The sequence below is a fragment of the Asterias amurensis genome, chromosome 5 (genome assembly GCF_032118995.1).
Source record: "Asterias amurensis chromosome 5, ASM3211899v1".
In the NCBI taxonomy this organism is placed as follows: Eukaryota; Metazoa; Echinodermata; class Asteroidea; order Forcipulatida; family Asteriidae; genus Asterias; species Asterias amurensis.
Window position 1 is genome coordinate 21,851,565 of NC_092652.1, and position 23,345 is coordinate 21,874,909.

The 23,345-nt window shown below is 37.6% G+C and overlaps 1 protein-coding gene across 1 annotated transcript in view; it reads right to left on the bottom strand.

Moving 5' to 3' along the window:
* Positions 1-285: 285 nt before the first annotated feature.
* LOC139937322 (atrial natriuretic peptide receptor 1-like) overlaps positions 286-23,345 on the bottom strand; it is a 29,364-nt gene continuing 6,304 nt past the window's right edge. The window contains exons 3-23 of the mRNA XM_071932426.1: positions 22,439-22,584; positions 20,667-20,825; positions 19,994-20,129; positions 18,891-18,985; positions 17,292-17,433; positions 16,258-16,342; positions 14,910-15,030; positions 14,026-14,088; positions 11,730-11,807; positions 8,844-8,957; positions 8,238-8,309; positions 7,582-7,747; positions 6,999-7,154; positions 6,424-6,592; positions 5,105-5,251; positions 4,243-4,366; positions 3,685-3,753; positions 3,224-3,398; positions 2,505-2,603; positions 1,730-1,821; positions 286-354 (exon numbers count right to left, since the gene is read on the bottom strand). Coding sequence (XP_071788527.1) covers positions 286-354; positions 1,730-1,821; positions 2,505-2,603; positions 3,224-3,398; positions 3,685-3,753; positions 4,243-4,366; positions 5,105-5,251; positions 6,424-6,592; positions 6,999-7,154; positions 7,582-7,747; positions 8,238-8,309; positions 8,844-8,957; positions 11,730-11,807; positions 14,026-14,088; positions 14,910-15,030; positions 16,258-16,342; positions 17,292-17,433; positions 18,891-18,985; positions 19,994-20,129; positions 20,667-20,825; positions 22,439-22,584 — 2,477 coding nt within the window. The remainder of the gene's footprint in view (positions 355-1,729; positions 1,822-2,504; positions 2,604-3,223; positions 3,399-3,684; positions 3,754-4,242; positions 4,367-5,104; positions 5,252-6,423; positions 6,593-6,998; positions 7,155-7,581; positions 7,748-8,237; positions 8,310-8,843; positions 8,958-11,729; positions 11,808-14,025; positions 14,089-14,909; positions 15,031-16,257; positions 16,343-17,291; positions 17,434-18,890; positions 18,986-19,993; positions 20,130-20,666; positions 20,826-22,438; positions 22,585-23,345) is intronic.

Consider the following 23,345-nt stretch of genomic DNA (forward strand, 5'->3'; position numbering starts at 1 on the left):
CGTACACAAAGTGTATGCACATGTATGTTTGTGTATGTACACAAAGTGTACGTACACAAAGAGCACATCATTCATATTTTACCATACACAAACATAACAATTATATTGGTAGTTTGTTTATCGAGCTGAATATTGAAGAAAAAAAATACGTTTATACGTTATAGTCAGTGTCTACATCAGTATACGCAATCGAGAAATTCTGCATTTTAAAATATTATAAGCAAATCAATAAAATACTAAAATATAAGCATTAGAAGTGCCTACGTGACTTGACTGCACGTGTGGTTAAGGTTGACGGAAATCCTTTAAATCCCTGTGGCCGATTAACCAGAACGTTCTCTGCTTGCCTTTACCCTGGAAGAGACAAAAGAAAACAACGGTCATGGAAGAACTAACTAAATTGTATTCAGTGAGGAAGTAAGACTGTCTTTAAAACCTTTTACTTTCTCAGGGAGATTTCACTCGCAATTATCAGCAGAAGGTTTTGTATGATAGACTAAAACAGCAACTAAATATTTAAAACTTAACTTAAAGGAGCAGGACACGTTGGAAAATTACTCATACCATATATTGAGCGACGGAGAATTTGTGATTGTATAAAACGTTGTGAGAAACGACCTCTCTAAATTAACGTAGTTTTGAGAAAGAGGTAATTTTGCACTAAAATTGTTGAATGAGAACTACTTCATGCATGCCTTAGCCCCAGGCACATGAAAGCATACACAATTGTGCCACAAGGGTGTTTTTTCTTTCATCCTTTCCATTCAACTTCGATGACCAATTGAGCCTAAATGTTCACATAACTGTTATTTTGAGCTGCACCAAGTGAGATTACTGGTCTTTGACAATATCATCAAAGCACGCGTCCAGTGCCTTCAAAAGAAAACATAAACGATGAGTTCACTTGATTCTGGCAAATGTTTAATCAGAGTCAGCAGAAAGTCAAAGTGGTACTATCAGTAAAGCCCTTTAAAAAACGTCATTTCTTTTCGCATTGGATTCAAATGAGTTCAGATTGACACTTATGACCTGGGCCCAAGTTCAAAGAGCTGCTTAATAAGCATAAACATATGTCCCTTTAATCACCATAGGGCCACTATAGGAAGCACTCTTTATTCAAGACGGATTGTTCCCCAAGTTTTAAAGGGAATGTACACGTTTGGTAATTACTTAAAACAAATTAACTTAAAAACTGATTAGCATTGGAGAGCTGTTGATAGTATAACACAAATGTGGGAAACGACTCCCTCTGAAGTAACGTAGTTTTTTAGAAAGAGGTAATTTCTCACTAAAATATAAAACGTCTTTTATTCTAATCTGAAAGAACACAATGTCGTTCAACAAGGGTGTTTTTCACAGGCTTGTTATTTTATGTTTATGATGGGATACACCAAGTGAGAAGACTGGTCTTTGACAATTACCAAACGTGTACCTTCCCTTTAAGAGATAAGTTGCGACTGAAATCTCAATGAACTGTGTATAGAGAATCAAATGTTACACATAGGCCTCTATTTTGTTTCAGCTTTCATTAGCCAATATGAAATGAGCAAAACAAGATTAGGCACAAACACACTATTTGGAACAACAGGAAATGTGAATAATGTACTCGTCCAAAAGTAACAATCTATAATATTTAAGTTTTGTCAAACAATTGGCTTCTAATCTAACAGCTTCATTTCTATTTGTCCTCCCTTTACTTTGATCTTATGAGCCGTGTTATTGTTTTTACCTTCATTTCTATTTCTCCCCGCTCTCGAATGATGAAGTTTCCCAAATCATGAAGGACATGTTCGGTTGAGCTACTGATGTGAATCTTGAGGGCTGCAATAAACAGGATAAAATTAAACTAATGGGTACGATTTGACATGTCAACACGCTTGAAAAGAACAATTCTCATCGGTGTGCGTAACAATCCCATTTGCCTCTCAACCAAGTCCCCTTTTTTTCCATAAGCAACACACAAATACAATATATCACAGAAAAAGCACCTATGATAATAAACAAAAAAGCCCAAAGGACAGTAAACATATATCTTTGTTTTTCTGTTATTCTTTTCTGGTAAATCTGAGACGCAGTGAACCATTTGATTAGCCCATCAGAGTTCTTCTTTTAAGATCCTTCAGTCTGATTCAAATTTCATTCTGTTCATTGACCATGTCAATGTCTGTTGGGCTATTGTTCACATTTGCTCCTTATATAAAAAAACAAAACAAAAAACAAACAAACAAACAAACAAACAAACAAACAAACAAGAAAACCATGGACAGAAGACAAACAAAAAGGGACATCAAAAAGACCAAGGACAAGGTCTGATATAAGGTCTATGTCCTCATTATATGGGGGAACTTTAAAACAAACGTCCTAAATATCCCGATAAATACAGGCAATAATAAATGTAAGTAATTTTAATATGAGGTAGGGACGAACCAACAAACGGTCATGATAACATTTAAAAGGCCAGGCTATCTTGACATGTCTTCTTCGATATCATTGCCTATACGTACCTTCTCCATTGGATTCCATTCTGGACGCTGTGTTGACTGTGTCACCAAACAGACAGTATCTGGGCATCTTCAGACCAACCACTCCAGACACGCATGGACCTGGAATAATAGAGTAACTAATTAAATAAAGAAGCAAAATAAGATTAAAGTTGCTAGGCCAAATTGATTTCGAGATTTGTTTTGTTTTAAAGAGTACCCTTTCTCTGTACACATTCCGCCAGATAGTGCTTTTTAAAAACGAGAAACACCAATACATCATTAAACGGTTATAAGAAAGCAAAGTAGAGCAACAAACACGAAATCGACCGTACGAATAAGCCTGACTAGTTTATTATTTCTATGTTTGAACAATTATTTTATGCGTGAGTTTCACATAATTGAGGTGTTGATTTTAAGTTTTGTAATATATATATATTACATATATATATTTTTTTTTCTTCAAATTCTAGGCCTGCTATTGTTTTTTCTTATTGTTTTTCTCGGCTTTTATAATCCCTGCTTAATTTATATTTCTTTTAAATCTATATTTTAGGTTGGTAATGCTTTGAATTATTGTTAGCTAATAATGCAGTTCTACTGAACAAAGCGGGTCTGTAGGAGCCAACTATAGGAGGGCAAGTGCTGTGTCGGGTATCCTACGACGAAACACATCAGGTTATAATTTATTTTAAACACAATCACTTATTTGTGACAATAACATTTCAAATATGAAATATTACCTGAGTGTACCCCAGCGCGAAGTTGCAACTTCCACTCAGGTCTGTGCCTCACTTTGAATGTTCCCACTGCCCCAAGCAATGACAGCGCCATGTTGGCGATTTCTCGCGCATGGGCAGAGCCGTTGCGGATTGGCAGGCCTGATACCACCATGTAGGCGTCTCCAATCGTCTCAACCTGTTTTGAATATTAATCAAAATAAATATCGAATTTTTGATGTAGTTATTTATCCAACTTATTGTATCACGAGGAATTTTGTTGTGTTGGTATAAATTACTATTTACGAATCTTAAAAATGAAACCGACAAGGACGAAAGACAGTCATAAACACAAAATGACGGCCATTATTATATAATAATTTATTATTATGTATAATTTTTTTTCTTCCAATAAATAACACAAACAACAACAAATTTGTCTGCTGGTTCGTGGAACGTACCACATAGGCCTACTTCATAATTACCTTGTACACATCAAAGTTACCGATAATTCCGTCAAAGCATGTATACAAGTCATTCAACAGTGTCACAACCTAAGCAAAAATGAAAGTTAGAAAAACTAATTATACATGTTGAAAATTGCTATTGTGTGCAATATTTTCCTTTCATTAGCAGTTTTTGCAACTGCCTATAGGTGGCTATTTCATATTATATAAATGTTGCTGTTTTGTCAAGCAACAGCTGCTAAGTTTGGTCTACTGTGAACCAAATTAATTCCATAAGATATGTTTATAGTTTGCATCGGGGATAAATAATTTTTTTTTTGTTTACACGTAATAAAGGATTCGAACTTCTTTGTGCAACCGGGCAACATCGGCTAGTTGGCTAGTTGGTAAGAAACTGCTCTAGAATTGCTAGTTTTTTTTTTTTTTTTTTTGTTTTTTTCCCCACAAGACTCGGGAGAGTACTGAGTTTACAGTGCTAACACACATCGGTGTATGGGTAAAGACAAAAACTAACACACACAATATTTGTGTTAGATCACTCGTTATTTTCCACCAAATCGGACAGTTTGCGTTTACCTGCATAGGGGTGCTGCCCGATGAAAGCTCAGTGAATCCCACGATGTCACTGAAGAAAATGGTCACATTGTCATAAGACTCTGGTTGTACCGTGGATCCGATTTTAAGCTGATCGGCTACTGACCTATCAGAAGCACATACGAAGTACACTTTTACATTAGTTATGTTTTTACTTTTACATGTTAGATAAAACCCAAAGGGTAGTGGTGTTTTTTGCCCATTATTATAATACACCTTAACTAATAAGGAACGTTATATAATTGGTAAGAAACAACAATCGTGAAGATCACCGATTTACATAAAACTTACACGGTCTAATGATGATGATAGTTGAAAACATCCCTTCAAAATATTTCTGTCTGAAATGTCACATTTGATGAGAAATAAATAAACTTTGCGTTTGGAGTTTATAGCTCAGTGAGCGTTTCATTAATTTTTATTTTGGCATCGATGCAATGCAAAATTAGTAATCGGTTCTTCACTGTTCTCTCGTGACCCAGGTGGCCGATCGATCTCAAGCTTCTACAGGTTTGTCAGTTTATGTATATGGTGTATTACATAAAGTGCTGACACTTCAGCAACTGTTTTGTTGCAAAAACCAACTCTGTAATGTTCCTTTAACAAGTGTCTCAACAATCTGAGTACATGTTTTTTCTTCGAACGAGCAGGGCTCAATTTCTTAAAGCTGTAAGCAGAAAATACTGCTTAGCAAATTTATGTGCGAACAAAAGGTGGTGCACCAGTCACAACCATGTCAACTTTATGGATTTTGGCTGATATAAGTTTCTGCAGTGATTATAGCAAGTTTTTGTGCTAATAGGCTTATGAAATTGGGACCAGGACAGGGTCACATTGATCTTACTTCGGCAAGACCTCATAGAGGAGCGTCTCTGCTCTTTTCTTCTCTTCCAAGAAGGCGGAGGTTCTCTCCTCTACAAGACCTTCCAAGTTACTGGCGTAGAACTCCATACGAGATAGCAGGTTGTCCATGATACCTCCCGAGACACCCCTGAACAGAAAGGTATTTTAGTTAGGGCTATTCAGAAGAATACCGGACACTTCGGCACCTTGCTCACTCGGCACCAGCAAACTCGGCCCCTCACAAACTCGGTACCTCGCCGAGTTTGTGCATGTGACGAGTTTGTGGGTGCCGAGTTTGCAAGGTGCCGAGCTTGTGGGTGCCGAGTTTGCGAGGTAACGAGTTTGCGAGGTGCCGAGTTTGCCGGTGCCGATTGGAAGGTGCCGAAGAGACCGGTACCCATTCAGAATAGTCAACATTCTCCAACAAAAGCTGTTAATGAACTTTACTGGCTTAAAATACACCACGTTTACTTTGTAGTTCATTTGGCAATGGAAATTACCATTGGCCAGCTGTGTGTGTTTTTTTCATTTGTGAATATGTATTTATTATCCATGTCCAATAGTGCTGGTTTTCCCCAGTTTGAATTTCCTCCCACAATTAAAACAAGAATTTTGATTTTCAACCCAACCACAATTTCGGAGGGAAAAAAGAAAAAAAATCAAAAAAATCTGCATGGCACCTTGGCGTTATGGCAACAAACGCAAGTTCAATGTCTCTAAATGTCCAGTTTTAAGCTTTGACATTTTAACGAGAATAAATGAATGGAGACTGGTTATTTTGTTTAGCATGATAACAGTCCATTTCTTTCGCGATTTTCAGCAAAGCCATTTAATCCATAAAGAGAGGGCGGTATTTGTAACTTTGCATCTTTCAAGATCAGGCAAAGCTTTGATTCGGAGTTACAATCTGTTTGATATAGCCTAAATGACATCTTTTCACTTTATTTCACAAAGATAAAGTATGCCAAGTTACACTTAAATTCATTTGTAAGCTGGAGATCTTCCTTTGTTATTATAATTTGTTCTTGCCTTTTGCTGGCTTATATTATTTTGTTCAGCACACAAGTACTTCTTGTTTAATGCGCTATAAACATGACTTGTTTCTGTGTCAGTATGACTCAATATCTGAGTCCAAATTACTCCTAAACGGCTCGATCGACTCAAATCCGAGTTAAAGTCAAATCGTTAACTAATTTACGGGTCAGCTTGACCCAAACACAATTTGTTACATCGAGGTTTGTTTTTGAAAACACTAAATGTTACAGAAAATGGGGCCACATGGCACAATTGTTGGTCTCTTTGTTACAGTGTCCAACTTACTTGCAAATCTTCTTCATGTCGGCCATGAGTTCGTTCACTGTTGGTCTTTCCTCTGGTGTTTCATGCCAACATCTTGCCATAATAGCGTGTATTTCTGGGCTACAGGCTTCGGTTGGGACGTGGGGACGGAATGGTTGAGTTGAATGAGACTGAATCTTCTCTAAAACAACTGTAAGAAAACCACGAGCCACTCTTATGTATTTAATATCTTCTATAAAGGATTAGGTTCTCATATATCACTTAAATATTATCGGATATGTGAGAAACCGATCCTTAAATATTTTTTAATACAGACAATACAATGTCATTGTAAAAAAAAAAGCTGAAAACAGCAGTATAACTTTTCATTTGCGATAAGGTATAATATACAAGGGCATTGGTAAAGGCAGTTCATTGGCCTACATTTTGTGATTGGACCTTTATTAGCGGTGTATATTTCAATTTGTATCGTAGATGAGGTGCATCATCATCCGTATGTATTTGCCAAACTCCAATGTTATCTTCGCTACATACAAATTTTTCAATCAATTTTAACATGAAATAATGTGGAAAACTAATTAATGATCATGGTTGACCTTTGACATTATCAGTGTCCCTGCACTCATTCTCGAATGGTGGACCTCTCATTACCACCTCCTGCATGATGATGCCAACAGAGTAAATGTCGCCCTCTCTCGTCGGCTTATTCTTGGTTGGAGCACGAAGAAGTTCTGGTGCATTCCACAACAATTCTAAAAAGTAACATAAAAACAAGTTTTGAGAATTACAATAGTGTATTGTTGATTCAAGGTGAATTTGAAAAAAAAATACGTTGGCATAACTTCAAAAGAGGGCGTCCTATATAAACGCCTTTGAAACAGAACATTGGAATCGCAGAGAGCGTTATACATGATGTTTGAGTTTGCTCTAAATTCAACTGATGCGAATTATTCGTTGCGAATTTGTGACGTCAAAATTCGTATCGCATTCGCAGGAAGTATGAACCGGGCTATACACCAGTTTTTCTACGTATAGCTAAGTTATTCGTTGATAGTACGTTTGTTACCAAAAATGCTTTGGTTTTTAATGAGAGGCATTTTGTATTAATGACTGAAATCGAGGTGGAATGGTCGACCGAATCTGCAATAAGCTTCCAAACATTTCTCTGGTTATACGTACTTTTCAAGTATGTTTGATCGTTATCATTGTCGGATGTAATATCCCTGTAATCTAGGAGACCAAAGTCCGTCAATTTGACCACAAATCGGCTGTCCACCACGCAGTTAGAAGACCGCATCCTGCCGTGCACACCAAGCTCTCGACGGTGGTGAAGAAAACTCAAACCCTACGAAGGAGACAATGAAATTATCACAAAATGGATTAGTTGAATGCCATCTTGCATGAATATAACATGTCCAATCTTGGCCTATGTTTATTTTGTCCCGTTGACCCAGGGAATTTTGTGTCCCCCCCCCCAACGCGGGAAATTCGGAGATTCGCTCCCCCCATGTGAACTTAACATGGGCCGAGGAGGGTGATTCAAAGGAGAGCGCTATCAGAAGAACTTTGTACACAGTTTGCCATATGGGGGGGGGGGGGGGGGGCGAATCTCGGGGGACAGGATCTCCTGCCTCACCCCTTCTAAAGAAAAACAGCTTATATATGTAGCTTCTCAAAGTACAATTTGTTTTTAGTTAGGCTGTGTTGCCATGGTATGGCCAACTATAGCTCTCATGTTTTGTGTGTTATTTCAAAACTTTCATTGCAAATATTGAACTCCGAAAGTTGATACACTGATTCTGAATCTTTGAATGAGATATCGATACGGTGATTACCTTGATGACATCAATCAGGAGAGAACTCTTGAAGTCCCATTCCAACTTCAGAGCGTCGTTCTCAAGAATATCCTGCAGTGAGAAGGAAAAGGAACAAATCTTTGTGATGATCCTGAACGTAAAGGAAATCAAACAGTGTTTGAAGCATGACGTAAAACGCTGTTTTTGAAAATACTAGCCTACAGTTATAATAGCCTAATGAGAACAGCTATTTAGGTATATTCGGTAAATACCCGAATTCAATGTCGGGATTCGCATCCTTAGCAGCGTCAACAGAGATCGAACTTTAACTAGTCTTGGTTCAAAGACCTGCGCATGGATAAATTCAGATTGATCCACAGAATAAACAGAATGATTCACTATATCACATCGTTGATAGTTTGCCCCGAATCTATCAATCCAATCAACAGAGGGCGTCACTATCATTGGATCGATTTCCAGGACAGTCGTTGAACGAAATGGTTTAAGAAGAAACACGCGGCCTCTGTCGAGATACCACGTTACGTTTACGTTACGTTTACGTTACGAACATGAGTAAATAACGTGTTGGACAAAGACTAAAACGACAAATTCGGTCACAGCCGGCTAGAAAACCACTGTACATACCTGAAGACTTCCCTTGGTGCAGTACTCTGTAATTATCAAATGTTTGCCATCATCTGGTCCATCTGTACATGCACCTACAAAACGAACGATGTTTGGATGCTCCAGATGTCTCAACTGAAATAACAAACGGGTTGATACTATTGACAAACAGTTGTTATCTTTTTCAAGATCTTCATACAGGATCTTATATCAGCAAAATAGCTGTTTTACATAATGGTCCTGTTTCTCAAAAAAAGAGAAAGAAAAATATTTTACTTCAAAATATACTTACAGTCAGAGTAAAAAGATTTTTCAAATTTTAAAAAGAGAAATAACAGTATGATTAAAGAGCGTTGTAAACAAGACACATGTAATTATAGACCTATTTTTGTTTCTTTTCATGTTGCTAAAATCATTGAAAAGGAAGTTCGGGTGCAACTTGATGTAACACATGTACACATGGACTTTCTTTCTTTTCTGGTGTTCTGCTTGCAACATCTTTGAATGGGTGTCCAAAAACAAAAATTTGCTGGGACAAATAAAAGGCAGGCTTGATCATATTTGACGACGTGTCCTGTGGGATTAGCTTATTGCTTTTACTGTTACCTTAAAAAAAAATACATCATTACAAACAGTAACTATATAAATGCTCAAAATATTCCGAGACATCATCTGGGCATGAGGAAGTCACTTATATTAAAAATATATATGTTTAATCCTTATATAAAGACTTTCTCAGGGTCAAACTGATTGTGTCAAATCGGCTTATCTAACACCGGCACAAACCCAAGATAAAACCAGGCAATAGACCTTATATTAGCCTTGATCAAGGCGCTACAGCCAGCCGCGATCTGCAAAATCCCAGTCCCCATCACTGAATTCCGCCAGCGCACCCACATACATAACACAGAGCATAATAATACGTGTACGCGTATGTACACACATACGTACATACGTACTATAGACCTTTTCGCAAATACTGGGGCGCGCGCGTAAAGCTTGGAATTAGGTGCATTGTGGTCTAGCTGGTAGCAAAGTTTGATTCATATCTATCCCAAAATGCACCTCATTCAACAGTCTGCGCTTGCGCATTGGTATTTGCGATAAGGTCTATGCGCATGACGTCATTTCAGTAGGGCGCCCTCATCTAGAGGCCAAAATGAGGTTGTTCATTGGCCAATCCTGTGCGCCGCGCGTACAAATCTGTGTGTTTCGATTGTTTCGTCACCGTTTTCCACTAAGATGGCCGCTGGATGACGTCAATGCATAAGGTCTATATTTATTGTAGCCTGCCATTAGATGACAACTGTTTTTCATGCGAATGAGCGCATTGTTGCAACATGAAAATAATATGGAAAAAGACTCTGACGGGGTCAGGATGTGAGGCCAACAATTTTGTTTGCTTTCGTTGCTATATTAACTTACTAAATTGGTTTCAGCTGTAGTGGTTCACTTTTTCTGTTGAATAAATAGTACTCCCACGGTCACAAATACGGAAGCACGTGGCCGCAGCATGAACAAGAAACCTCTATTTTGCTGTGCACGTACACGAGGCCCATACGTACACAATAAGTTATCGTGTACGTATACGATAAGTCTAGACTTGATTGTACGTATGATAACTTATCGTGTGGTTACACGTACACAAAAAGAGGAAAGTTGTGTTTAAGTACGCTTTCGTACAGAAAAATGTTTAATATGAATTTGTTTTAGACAATATACTTTGAGTAGGATTTGAAACTTTTCATGGTGGAAATACGATTATATACGGTTTGTGGTAACACCATGTAATGATAATCCATAATTGAGTTGAACAAAAAATTAGACACAAGATGCCACAATATTCATGAGGTTGCTGAATTTCTCTTTGCATATCTTCAATACGAGGCAGCAATACCCTTGACCGTCCAGTAATCGAGCGCCTTCATCCATGCTTCGCAATCAGCAGCTGGTGTCATCGTGTGCACACACAAGATTCGACTCTAACCATCTTTCTTGTTTGACAATCTCTGTTTTGTTTCTGATCAGATTGCTTGCATCTTTTGAGAGCTTACGCTTAATATCTTAAAGGCAGTGGACACTATTGGTAAATTCTCAAAATAATTATTAGCATAAAAACTTACTTGGTAATTAGTAATGGGGAGAGGTTGATAGTAAAACAAAACATTGTTTTCGAGAAAGAAGTAATTTTCCACGAATTTGATTTCGAGACCTCAGAATTAGAATTGGAGGTCTCGAAATCAAGCATCTGAAAGTACACAACTTCGTGTGACAAGGGTGTTTTTTTTTCTATCATTATTATCTGGCAACTTCGACCACCAATTGAGCTCAAATTTTCACAGGTTTGTATTGTGCATGTTTTTTTTCCCCCACATTTTATGCATAATGTTGAGATACACCAAGTGAGAAGACTGGTCTTTGACAAGTACTAATAGTGTCCACTATCGTTAAGCAGAAAATATTGCTTAACAATTGCTTGCTAAGCAAAAAATTATCATGATACCAATCAAAAAATTGTACATATGTGTGTGTGTTTTGGCTGGTAACCTTATTCTGGTAAGCATTGTTTGTTGTGCTCAGCTGCTTTCTTGGGAAACCTTGCTCCCTAAATCTCTCAGTGCTTTAGAACAATCGGTGGAGCAAAACTTTGGATAACGAAGACGGTTGGATTTTAAATTTATTTATTTGTTTATGTATGCAAGTCGCGAGACGCACAAGGCCTGAATTCCACTTCAAATGTGGGCTAACAATCTTTTGCTTTTTTTCAGGGGGCCGTTGCCACCAACTCCTGGGGCTAAAACAGGGCTACCACCTCTACAGTCCATACAGATGTATCATCCGTCAAAAGCCTGACTAGAAGAGCAGAAATCACGGGGCGGGTTCTGGAGGACAGACTGAAATACTTACATTTCGGAGCTCTACCAAGACACTCCTTGTCAGTTCAAGCTTGCCGTCTCCTATTGGCTTAAGAGCGACCACTCGACCCTTTATGAAACATAGAATTATAAAACTTTATCCAGTACAGAGGTTAAATAAAGACATTATAACCACACATGTGTAAGTTTTCAAGCAATATCGTGGATCTTGTAAATATCATATTTGTGTAAAATGTTGACAGGCCTACTTATTAATTGAAATAAGAAAACCAAAACAAAAACGAATGACTGCAATATGTTTCGTGGGGGGGGGGGGGGGGAGCAATAATAATATCGAATATCGAAGTCTTATTTAGCGCACGTATCTACCAAACAAGGTACTCAAGGTGCTGAGTATATACAAACTTTAAGAAAGATAGGTTGTTGCAGTGATGAATTTTGAGACCCAATTAGTTAGCACCTTATAAGGGTTTACAAGGTGTTACGGCGCATTAAGCAGCCACAGCCAAGAACACCGGGGCGAACCCCTTCTCTTTTCGATAAGTGCACTGGGTTCTTTTACATGCGTTACACAACACATGGGACCAATGGCTTTACGTCCCATCCGAAAGACGAAGCAATGGTCAAGTGTCTTGCTTGGGATTCGAACCCACACTCTGCTGATCAGAAACACCAGAGTTTTGAATTCGGTGATCTTAACCGCTCGGCCACGACACTCGGGTTTAAGTCTGGTCTGACTGTTTGGAGGTCACTGTAGTTTGGTGGAGCTTTTAACCCATTGTTTTTTGCAAGAGACTAGTTACTAGCGGGAATACTAGCCCAGTTTATGTATACCCATAATGTGTCCCCTTCCTTCATTCTCAAGTTGATAGGTTTTTACCTAATATAATTAAATGTAATGTAAGTATCAAATGAAAACTTATTGATAAAAGTATTCATCGATGGCCATCGCCTCATGAAAAACTGTATGCTAATCACAGCCACCCGTTCAATATACAGATAATGCCCTTCAAATTCATGTGTCTAAATATACCTTTGAGTTTCATTGACCAGAAACCTCCAAACTTGTTAGATCATGTGATGGTGTTTTGGAGTTACAAAAAAGATGTGTAAAGAGTGCACAACCAATTTGTCTTTAGTAAATACTAATGGTCATTGAGGCTCAGCTGTGAAACCGAAACCTGCCCTGGGGAGACCCCCTGCTGCTTCCAATAACATATTTATGAACCAATAGAAATACTGAATCTAAACAAAATATGCCTTTTTTTGTGAACGCAACCCAGCATCAGTTGATGAATGTTTAATTCCGAAATAAAAAACAAACCGTTTAAAACAACTCCACATTGCTTAGAAATAACAAACCGATTCCATTAAAAGCATACTTTGATATGATGCACAAAAGACTTAAATATAGAATAACACAAGCATCAATGAACATGATTAATTTAAAAACCTTTAAAAACAAACCTATAAAAACACAATTCATGCATATCTACAAACCGATCCCATTAAAAACACAAATGGTGCATTACAGACTATATTTCTTTCATATATAGCAAAACACAAGCATCAATGAACCTGATTATCAAAGATTCAAGATTATATTTGAACAATGATACCTTTGATAACCTGTCCGGAATGATGATGATTGTTTTTTTTTTTAATGCTACAAATAGGAATCTTATATGAAAAAACGCATGTTCAGATCATAGAAATAGACAAGTAAAACCCTTTATGATAAGACCCAACACGCCGTCAAAATAAATCCGCAAAGTGAAAAAGAAAGGTAGCGTTCATAATGAGGCTTGTCGTCCCCAGCAAAGTCGACCGGCTCGCCCCGGGACTTTTCAAAGTCGCCCCATGACAAATTGGTACCCTAACAATGTCGCCCCCTGACAATGTCGCCCCCTGACAATGTCGCCCCCTGACAATGTCGCCCCCTGGCAAAGTCGTCCCCTAACAAAGTCGTCCCCTAACAAAGTCGCCCCTAGCAAAGTCGCCCCAGATGTTATAGCGTCATAGCACGGAGAAACGTTCACTCGTTGAAGGATATCAAGTTAGTTAGGATTTCAATGGCCTGCCTGCGTTTGAATTATTATGAATATTTTCATATTGAAAACAAAATAAAATAGCTATAGTGATATGAATAAATGTTCACAATTATTTAATTAAAATAACTTATAACTTATGATGATATACTCAAGCGAGGTGCTAATAAAGAAAATGGTACTTCCATTTTGTAAAGTGATGTAATACAAATCAAATAAATGGACATGTCATTGTGCTTTTCGTGTGTTATGCCTTATCAACAGAACATTTGTACTTACCTCGTACTGAGCAATTTTGGTGAATATCTGGCGCTGGTTATTTTCATCAGTCAGCGAGCCAGTCTGTAATTAACGAAGTGTAATTGCTTGAGTATTGATATTTATTAAGAATAAACTTACAAGTTTTAATAAAAAAAAAAAATGCATCGGGGAAAAGGGAATATTATTTGGGTTTCACTTTGGTTACAATTTACAGTTTCAAGTTTTTTCCTTATCACTTAAAACCATTTTCAATTGTTGAAATTCATAAATACATCACAATACAAGCCTCCAAACTTCCAAAGTACACACTGTATAGCTGCTGTAGGATTGTTTAAAGGTATTTTTGACATAATGTGAGTGCACTGTTTGATGTGGGTGTATACAGACAAATCATACCCAAACCTAATAGTGTCCATTAGTATTGTGTCAACCATATCTCAAAATGGCTTATTCGAGCTTGCCCAGAAATCGAGATTTATCCGAAAGCTCGCACTCTCACTCGAGGTCAATTTACACACAGTCTATCTGGGTATGTGGCTCGTCGTTTTAAATCTCAGCAAAGCAGTAGCGTATGGTTGAACAGAAACAGCTTGCCTGGTTTCACGCTCAAAACCCTTGATTCGAGGAACCAAATTAGATACACTCGTGGCACATGTACCATGAAATATAATGCAAAAAGGACAGAGGCCTCGCTACAGACCTTGGCGGGTTGTAAAGTTGATCCCAGCTTTTCACCAATACGAGCAATTATTTCGCTTATGCACTCTGTAAAAGTTGCAGCTGTAGTTTGGTAAAAATTATCCAATATATTCAATGTACAAGGAGATCAACCGCGACTTTGGGTAGTTTTATTTTGCTGAAAATGATGAAAATTAAACAATTGTGTTAGCTCTACAACTTACCATGGACATGGATACAGACCGCATGGATGAGGCAATGGATTTGGAAACGGCTTTGGAGATTAAATCGTCGTAGCGAATCTTCCAAGACATCTTCATTAATTCCGCGTTCTGGTTATGTTTTCTGTAAAGAATGGGAAGATGGAATTATAACATGTCTCAACATATTGAAAATGGTTTCGTGAAATATCTTTATGATGTTTGTTTTTTTGGTGGTATAAGATAGTTTTAACACAAACTTCAAATATTTAAACAATACTTTTACTGTATTCAAATTTGAAAGTAGTTCAATGCGTATGAATGCCCAATGGGATTCTTTGTTTTTTAATTTGTCTGTTTATACATTTAATTACTGTTTTTTTTTATATATTTTTTATCATTTTGATTAATATTTTGTATTAGTAAATAGCCTGACGTTTCGACCTAGAAGCTTTCTCGAAGACTGACTCATTCACTTGTATACTTCCTTCCTCTTTCCTCCTTTTTTATTTGATACGTGTTTCCAATCACTGTGGTAAACAAGCCCATTCCCTCCCTCCCTCTCTCTACCTTGTCTCCTTTTCCCATTGTCATCCCTTACTTTGCACTTCTCTGCGCTTCCTGACTCCCTGACTCTCGCCCTCCATTTCTTTATTTCCACTTGATTGCTTTGTGTTTCCCCTATGTTTATGCGCACTGTGTTGTCGATTAAGGAACATTACAGAATTGGCTTTTGCTAACCAAAGAGTTGCTGGCACTGTAAGCACTTTATGTAATCCACCATATACATTTACTGACAAATCTGTAGAAGTTTGGGATCGATCGGCCATCTGGGTCACGAGAAAAAAACAATTGAAACCCGATAACACATTTTTGCATGGCATCGATGCAAACAGAAAAATGAATAAACCGCTCACTGAGCGATAACTCCAAATACGAAATAAGATTTTATTTCTTTCTCAACAAAATATGATATTTCATACAGTAATATTTCATGGGATGTTTTCAACTATCATCATCATTAGACCGTCTAAGTTTTATGTAAATGTGTGATCTTCAAGGTTTTTGTTTCGTACCAATTCTGTAATTGTTCCTTTAATAATTTCAAAAAAGACTCATACAAGGATCAATACGTTTAACTATTTCTCCCACCGTTTTTTTTTAATTGGTAAGCAGTTTGCAACAGATAATCTCATTGTCTGTTACTTTTCAATAAAACAAAAAAACAATATATGTGTATATTAATTAATGTCAAATCTTTGCATCTGTTGGACAAACAAAAAAAACCCACTCTAAATACAAACAAATTTAACACATCAGTGGAGTGTGTGAATAAATATCAAATTAGAAACGTCCGAAATCCACCTTTTACCTGTAAACTACCAAAGTAGCACAGACACAAACAATCAGTGCGCACACCGTCAGGATGGACGCGATGAGCAGTACAGTATTATCATCTGTGGTTTGAGGAAGGAAGAGTGAAAGATGTCACAAAATATGGATTTACGGCAATTTGCGGACTGGTTAGAACAACGGTTTCTTCAATCTTGGCTGTGCTCCGTGGTCATAATGGGTTGATGTGGCTGGCAGCCAAAGGCGCCCTTGCATGCCTGCTTCTCGAACACGTTGTAGCCGCGTCCTTCGCAATTCCAGCTCTTAGCTGCGAGTAAGGATGATTAGCTCCCCAAATTATTATTATAATTATTAATTATTATTATTATTCAAAGGGGGCCGAATATATATAGAATTATTGAATGAGTATAGTTCTGTAAGACAACAACACCTAGAAATCATTTTTAGGTATGGTGGAAATAAAACTAATAGACTGTGTATACCCAAATCGAACAGTGCACTCCTATTGTGTCTACCATCTCAAAAAGGCTAACAACAACAACAGCTATTGATCTGTTTTTATTTGAAATCTCACTAAGTAAAACTTTTATACAAGAAGCATAACAAAATCTCAGAAAAGTACATAATTCTGGCATGATGTAAACACTTCAAAAGTCGAAGGAAAAGCGATTTGAAGACCCTGCTATGCGCATTTCTTATTTTGATTGGCTAGCTATCTAAAAGAAGTCAAATACGAAAGTGACAAAAAACATCTGAAATTACACAAACTATAATGTCATTCGTTTTACTCAAACGTGACCACAGGTTGGATGTGTTTGATAAAGAAGACTATATGTCTTTGAAAGTGAAACTGTTCTTTTAAAAAATTGTGTTGTTCAGTGAACCCCCATGAAATATAAACAAATTCATATAAAAACACACCTCTCCCCCCCCCCAAAAAAAAAAAAAAAAAAAAAAAACCCACAAAAAACAACAGCAACAACAACAACAACAACAACAACATATTGTTCTTTGTCTGCTTAATATCATTTAATGTTTTCTCAGCAGTGATACCTTTGGGTTTGCAGATGGGGTTTTCATTGTAGAAACCACACCGAGGAGTGTCTGGGGGAACTTCACCGTCCGGGAATCCATGCCACTTAATTGGTTTGTAGAACTTGAGCTCGTTTGACAGTCCATAGAAATTCACCACAGGCTAGAAGGAAAAGTATTCTCTGACCGGTGAATAAAACCCGGAACGACAAGGTTAAAAACAAATAACAACAACGGCAGCTGCGACGACAGCGGCGACGACAGCAACCGCGACAGCAACCGCGACAGCAACCGCGACAGCAACCGCGACAGCAACCGCGACAGCAACCGCGACAGAAACCGCGACAGCAACCGAGACAGCAACAACGACATCAACAGTGACGACGACAATAACAACGGCAGCAACCGCGACAGCGACGGTGACAACGACAGCAACAGTGACGGCGACAATAACAACGGCAGCAACAGCGAGATCAAAAACGACAACAACAACGACAACGGTGACGGCGACGAAGACGACGACAACAACAACAAGAACATTTCAAAACGGGTTGCGAGAAAAACGAATCTGAGGTCAATACTGACAAACGTGACGCACATTGTGTCTTGCATATCACAGCAATCAATACATAATATTGGGGCTTAAAGACACTGGAGTGGACACTATTGGTAATTGTCAAAGACTAGTCTTCTCACTTGGTGTATCTCAACATATGCATAAAATAACAAACCTGTGAAAATTTGAACTCTATTGGTCGTTGTTAAAGTTGCGCGATAATAATGAAAGAAAAAACACCCCTGTCACACGAAGTTGTGTGCTTTCATATGCTTCATTTCGAGACCTAAAATTCTAAATTAATTGAGATCTCGAAATCAAAAACGTGGAAAATTACTTCTTTCTCGAAAACTATATTTCTTCAGAGGAGCCGTTTCTCACAATGTTTTATACTATTAACAGCTCCTCATTACCATTATTTTGAGTAATTACCAATAGTGTCCACTGCCTTTAAACAATACTTTACGGACTAGTTGTATGATAAGGTTTAACATAAAACATAACATTTAACAAAGTATCAGATCATTACTGGATTGTAACTGGCAAATTCATATCATTTTATACTGATTCAAATGTTTTAAATGCATTATAATAATCTGTTTTCCAATAGTTTCCAGGGGCACGTAAACTCTTAATGCAAGTTCTTTAATTATGGTAAACAGTAGTGGAACCCCCTCAACAAAAAATTAAAACACACATCCCTGTTGTCCGTGGACAATCAACCGGTGCCGTATTTCTTGACTTGGGTCTCCCAAAAAAATCAGTTGTGTTAAGAAATTACGTGAACCGAGGTAACTATTTTAATGCAATTAATACTTGCGACTCCTACAAAATCAGCCAAATGCTCTTCGTCAATGATACACCATATACACGGAGAATTGGCATGAGTCTACCCCCTCCCCCCTGTAGCCAATAAAGGAGTTTCAGCACGGTACCCTTTTCAGATCAAACTGACGTCGTATAATTACTTCAATCTAGATGTGCTTTACACTATAAGCTGGAATTTGATTTGGCCTTGACGCCGGAGTTCTCTTTTGTAAGTTTCAATCCAAAAACGTTCTTACCTCGAATACACCGTTTTCTGTGTCCGTCATATCCCATAGGGAGTACGTTGCGATTCTATCACCGCTAGATGTCATTACAATGTCTCCCGCAATACCTATAGTACAATGTTGCAATGTGAATAACAGTTGTGTACTTTTCAATATCACAGTGGAAGATTGGTTTCAAACTGTAAATAATGGAAATTTATTTAATCTGAAAATCTGAATGTAATAATGAGTAGGGTAGATGGCATTTAGCTTTCGATCGATCCAAACCGGACCTTCTTCAGAGGCGTCACTCTGAATACAAAAGCGTACTTTCAATTTCCCAATATCACGAAGGAATCCATGTCAAATTGTAAAAGAAAAACAAATAGAACCGGGTCTATGCATTTTTAATGCATTTTTCTACTCTAGAAGGTAGGCAGGAAAACACAGCGAGTAATATCACTAATGATAAAGAATCTAAGTAAAAAATCCACCAGCGATTCCTATACAATGTTTCACTCTGAATAATGGTAGTAGCATTGAACTATTTTTTTTTTTCTCAATATGCAAGGAAAGTTTCATTAACTTTCACATACGTTTTTTTTAAATCCTCTAATAATGCTTTAGTTTTTATCATTTGTTGGTTAAAAGCACTTGACACCGTTGGTAGTTGTCAAAGACCAGTATTTTTTATCGATTAGTGTACCCTAACATATGCATACTACTTGTGCTCAAATGGTCATCGAATTTAAAAGCGAATAGTGAAGGAAGAAACACCCTTGTTGCATTACTTTGAGGTCTTTACGATGCACAATAAAAGGCTTCAGCTGAAGTATTTTATTATCTGAGCTAGAAATTACCTCTTTATCAAAACCTATGTATCAAAAACTTCAAGGGGAGCCGTTTCTCACCATGTTTCATAATATCAAATATTTTTTTTTATGATTACAATTTATTTTGAGTAATTATTGATAGTGTCCAATAAGATGTTTAAAATGAAAAATAAGGACACGTTAAGTTACGTACATTGATGGTGATATTACTGTGTCTTTAAATAATTACGACTCTTAAAATTGGCAACGTGGACGAGTCTTACGTCATCCACAAAGTACCTTCCACGCCATTTTTCGGCTAACCTTGGAAAGTTCGGTTCCACATCTTCTGTCGTAGAGTTAGACCGTCACGAATGTCACCTCCCTCGTGTAAAGTTTCGTTGATGGCAAGAGAGTACAGAATCAAGGCGTCGTGGTAACCGGTAGCGAAAAAGTTGGCCTGTATTAAAGTAAAAAATAAATAATCTTAAAAAAATGTGTCCCCCGTTTTGTTAGAAACAAATGTTGTATGTATGTGTGTATCGGTTTGTTCGTCTTAAGCCCGGTTCATACTTCATGCGAATGCGAATGCGAAGCGAATTTGACGTGAGTTTGACGTCACAACCCTCCTTTCGCAGCGATATTCGCGATGTGATCACACAACAAAATTAACGATGTCCCCCTCAAAGCTCACCAGGAATCGATCTTCTAGGATATATTAAAAACTTAAGGCTAGTCCTACGTTAGGACGATTTAAGATAAGATTAGTCCTAACTCTTTGTGAAATCCACCGAGGCACAATTTCATAACTCAGTGGAATTCTGCGATTACGGCGCCTCTAAAGCAAATGTGTATATGGGCAGTAGGCACAATATTCCGCGGTAAGCAGAGCCATGAAATGAAGGTCATGTCGAGCAAAATGAGGGAACATCGTGGGAACGCGTGATATTAGGTTTGCATATTTTTCATGGGAACCGCTCATTAATACTAATCTAACCTCGTTCCCAGATTCAGGAGTCACATTGTAGTCTCTTAACGAGCGGTCGAGGATGTCTCTATGGAATGCATTGTACTTCGAGTCATCAGTCGGTTCAAACAGACGAATTGTCTTTAGGGCTTGGTAGGCAGTCTTCAATTTATCATCGTCTCCGTCGCCCTAAGGAGGTTAACAGGATGGTAAAAACAGTGTTTAGAATTTCGACACATAACTAAGCATAAGTTAAAAAAAAAAAAAAAAAAAAAAAAAAAAATACATGTTTATTCTTAAAGGGAAGGTACACGTTTGGTAGTTACTCAAAAAGCAAATATTAACTTAAAAACTGACTTTGTAACGAGTATTGGAGAGCTGTTGATAGTATACAACATTGTGGGAAACAACTCCCTCTGAAGTAACGCAGTTTTTGAGAAAGAGGTAATTTCTCACTGAAATAATAAAACACTTCAAGCTAGAAGTCTTTTATTCCTATCTGAAAGCACACAAATTCGTCCAACAAGGGCGTTTTTTTCTTTCATCATTTTCTCGCAACTTCGATGACCGATTGAGCCCAAATTTGCACAGGTTTGTTATTTTATGCTAATGATGGAATACACCAAGTGAGAAGACTGGTCTTTGACAATTCCCAAACGTGTACCCTCCCTTTAAACATTTTAGATGATTGTGTGTGTTTGAATGCTACAGACAATTTGAGCAGCGGTCAAAATGATAATCATGTTCATCATTTAAACGTGTTCAAAGAGTAGGGTACAATATTTGTGTTTAAACCCTCAACCTGTGGTTAGAGAGTGCATACACAAACGTCTAACAAATTAATTAACAATGTATGTGTACGTAGCCACATTCTGCAATAAAAAGAAACATTTGATTGTTCTTAACATAAGTTGACCTTAAAGAAGTGTCTTAAAAACTCTGAACCTTATCGTTCCGCTTGAAACACAAGCTTCTGGGGGTAGCGGTTAACATTGCAATCATACAGTTGTAGTCTGATTTTTTGCCCTAATCGAATGATTAGTTTGCCGCCCACCACCTTTTTTACCCATGTATTAAGGGCAGTGGACACTATTGGTAATTACTCAAAATAATTATTATCATAACACATTTCTTGATTACGAGTAATGGCGAGATGTTGATAAAACATTGTGAGAAACAGCTCCCTCTGAAGTGACGTAGTTTTCGAGAAAGAAGTAATTTTCCACGAATTTGATTTCGATACCTCAGATTTCGAATTTGAGGTCACGAAATCAAGCATCTTAAAGCACACAACTTCGTGTGACAAGGGTGTTTTTTCTTTCATTAATATCTCGCAACTTCCACGGCCGATTGAGCTCAAATTTTCACAGGTTTGTTATTTTATGCATATGTTGAGATACACTAACTGTGAAGACTAGTCTTTGACAATTACCAATAGTGTCCAGTGTCTGTAAATAACAAATCTGTGCAAATTAGAACTCATCTGATCATCGAATTTGCAAGTGAGGAATGCAAGAAAAAAAAACACCCTTGTTACACATAATCATTTGTGTGCTTTCAGTCGCCTAATAACCTGCTTCAGGCCTGAAGTCTTTTATTATTTAAGTGAGAAATTCTTTCTTTCTCAAAAACTACGTTTCTTCAGAGGGACGAGCGATTTCTCACTATGTTTCATGCTATCAACAGCTCTCCTTTACCAAGTAAGTTTTTATGCTAACAGTTTAGTACCACTAGTGTCCAGTGTCTTAAAAACGGTTTGTTCATTGACAGCCACTGTGAATGAAAGCACTGGTTTTACTAACCTGTCGCCACGCATCGTTTCCAAAGTTCAGGGTGTTATTAAACGGTTGATAGCTGAAGAACACGTAATCCCCACCTACTTGTCCGAGGTTGTAGGCGCTCAGCATGATCTTGCGAACGAGATTACCCTTGGCATTGATAACTATAACTGGCAATCAAAGAAACATTACAGATTTGGTAAGAAAGAAAAAAACTATCGTCTAAAATCACATATTTACACACAACTTACACGGCCTAATGCTGATAGTAAAAAAACATCCCTTGACATATTCCTGTCTGAAATGCCATAATTTGATGAGAAGCAAAGACAACTTGATTCCCGTTCGGAGTTCATCGCTAAGAGAGCGTTTTATTTATTTGTTTTTTAAATCGATGTCATGCCAAATGTGTAATCCTTTTCCCACTATTTTCTCAGACCCAGATGGTCGATCGATCTCAAACTTCTACAGGTTTGTCAGTTTATTTATATGGTGTACTACATCAAGTGCTTACACTGCCAGCAACTGTTCTGTTAGCAGTAACCGATTTTGTAAGGTTCCTTTAAATACTCAAAGCTGGAAAGATATTGGACTCATCCTGAATCAAGTGTTTCCATTACCTTGAGAACGATAAGAGTTTTAATATTAATACCGAAATAAAGACGTACCAAATTGCATTTTAAAATTGCATGCATGGCCCTGTCGCTGACAAGAGAGAGACTCATTCATCATTGTCTGCTTGATACATTGGCTGCAGATTGCGTCATAACACACTGCAAACCATTAAAGACACTGGACACTGTTGGTAATTGTCAAAGACCAGTCTTCTCACTTGGTGTATCTCACCATATGCATAAAATAACAAACCTGTGACAATTTCGGTCGTTGAAGTTACTAGATAACTATGAAAGAAAAAACGCCCTTGTCACAC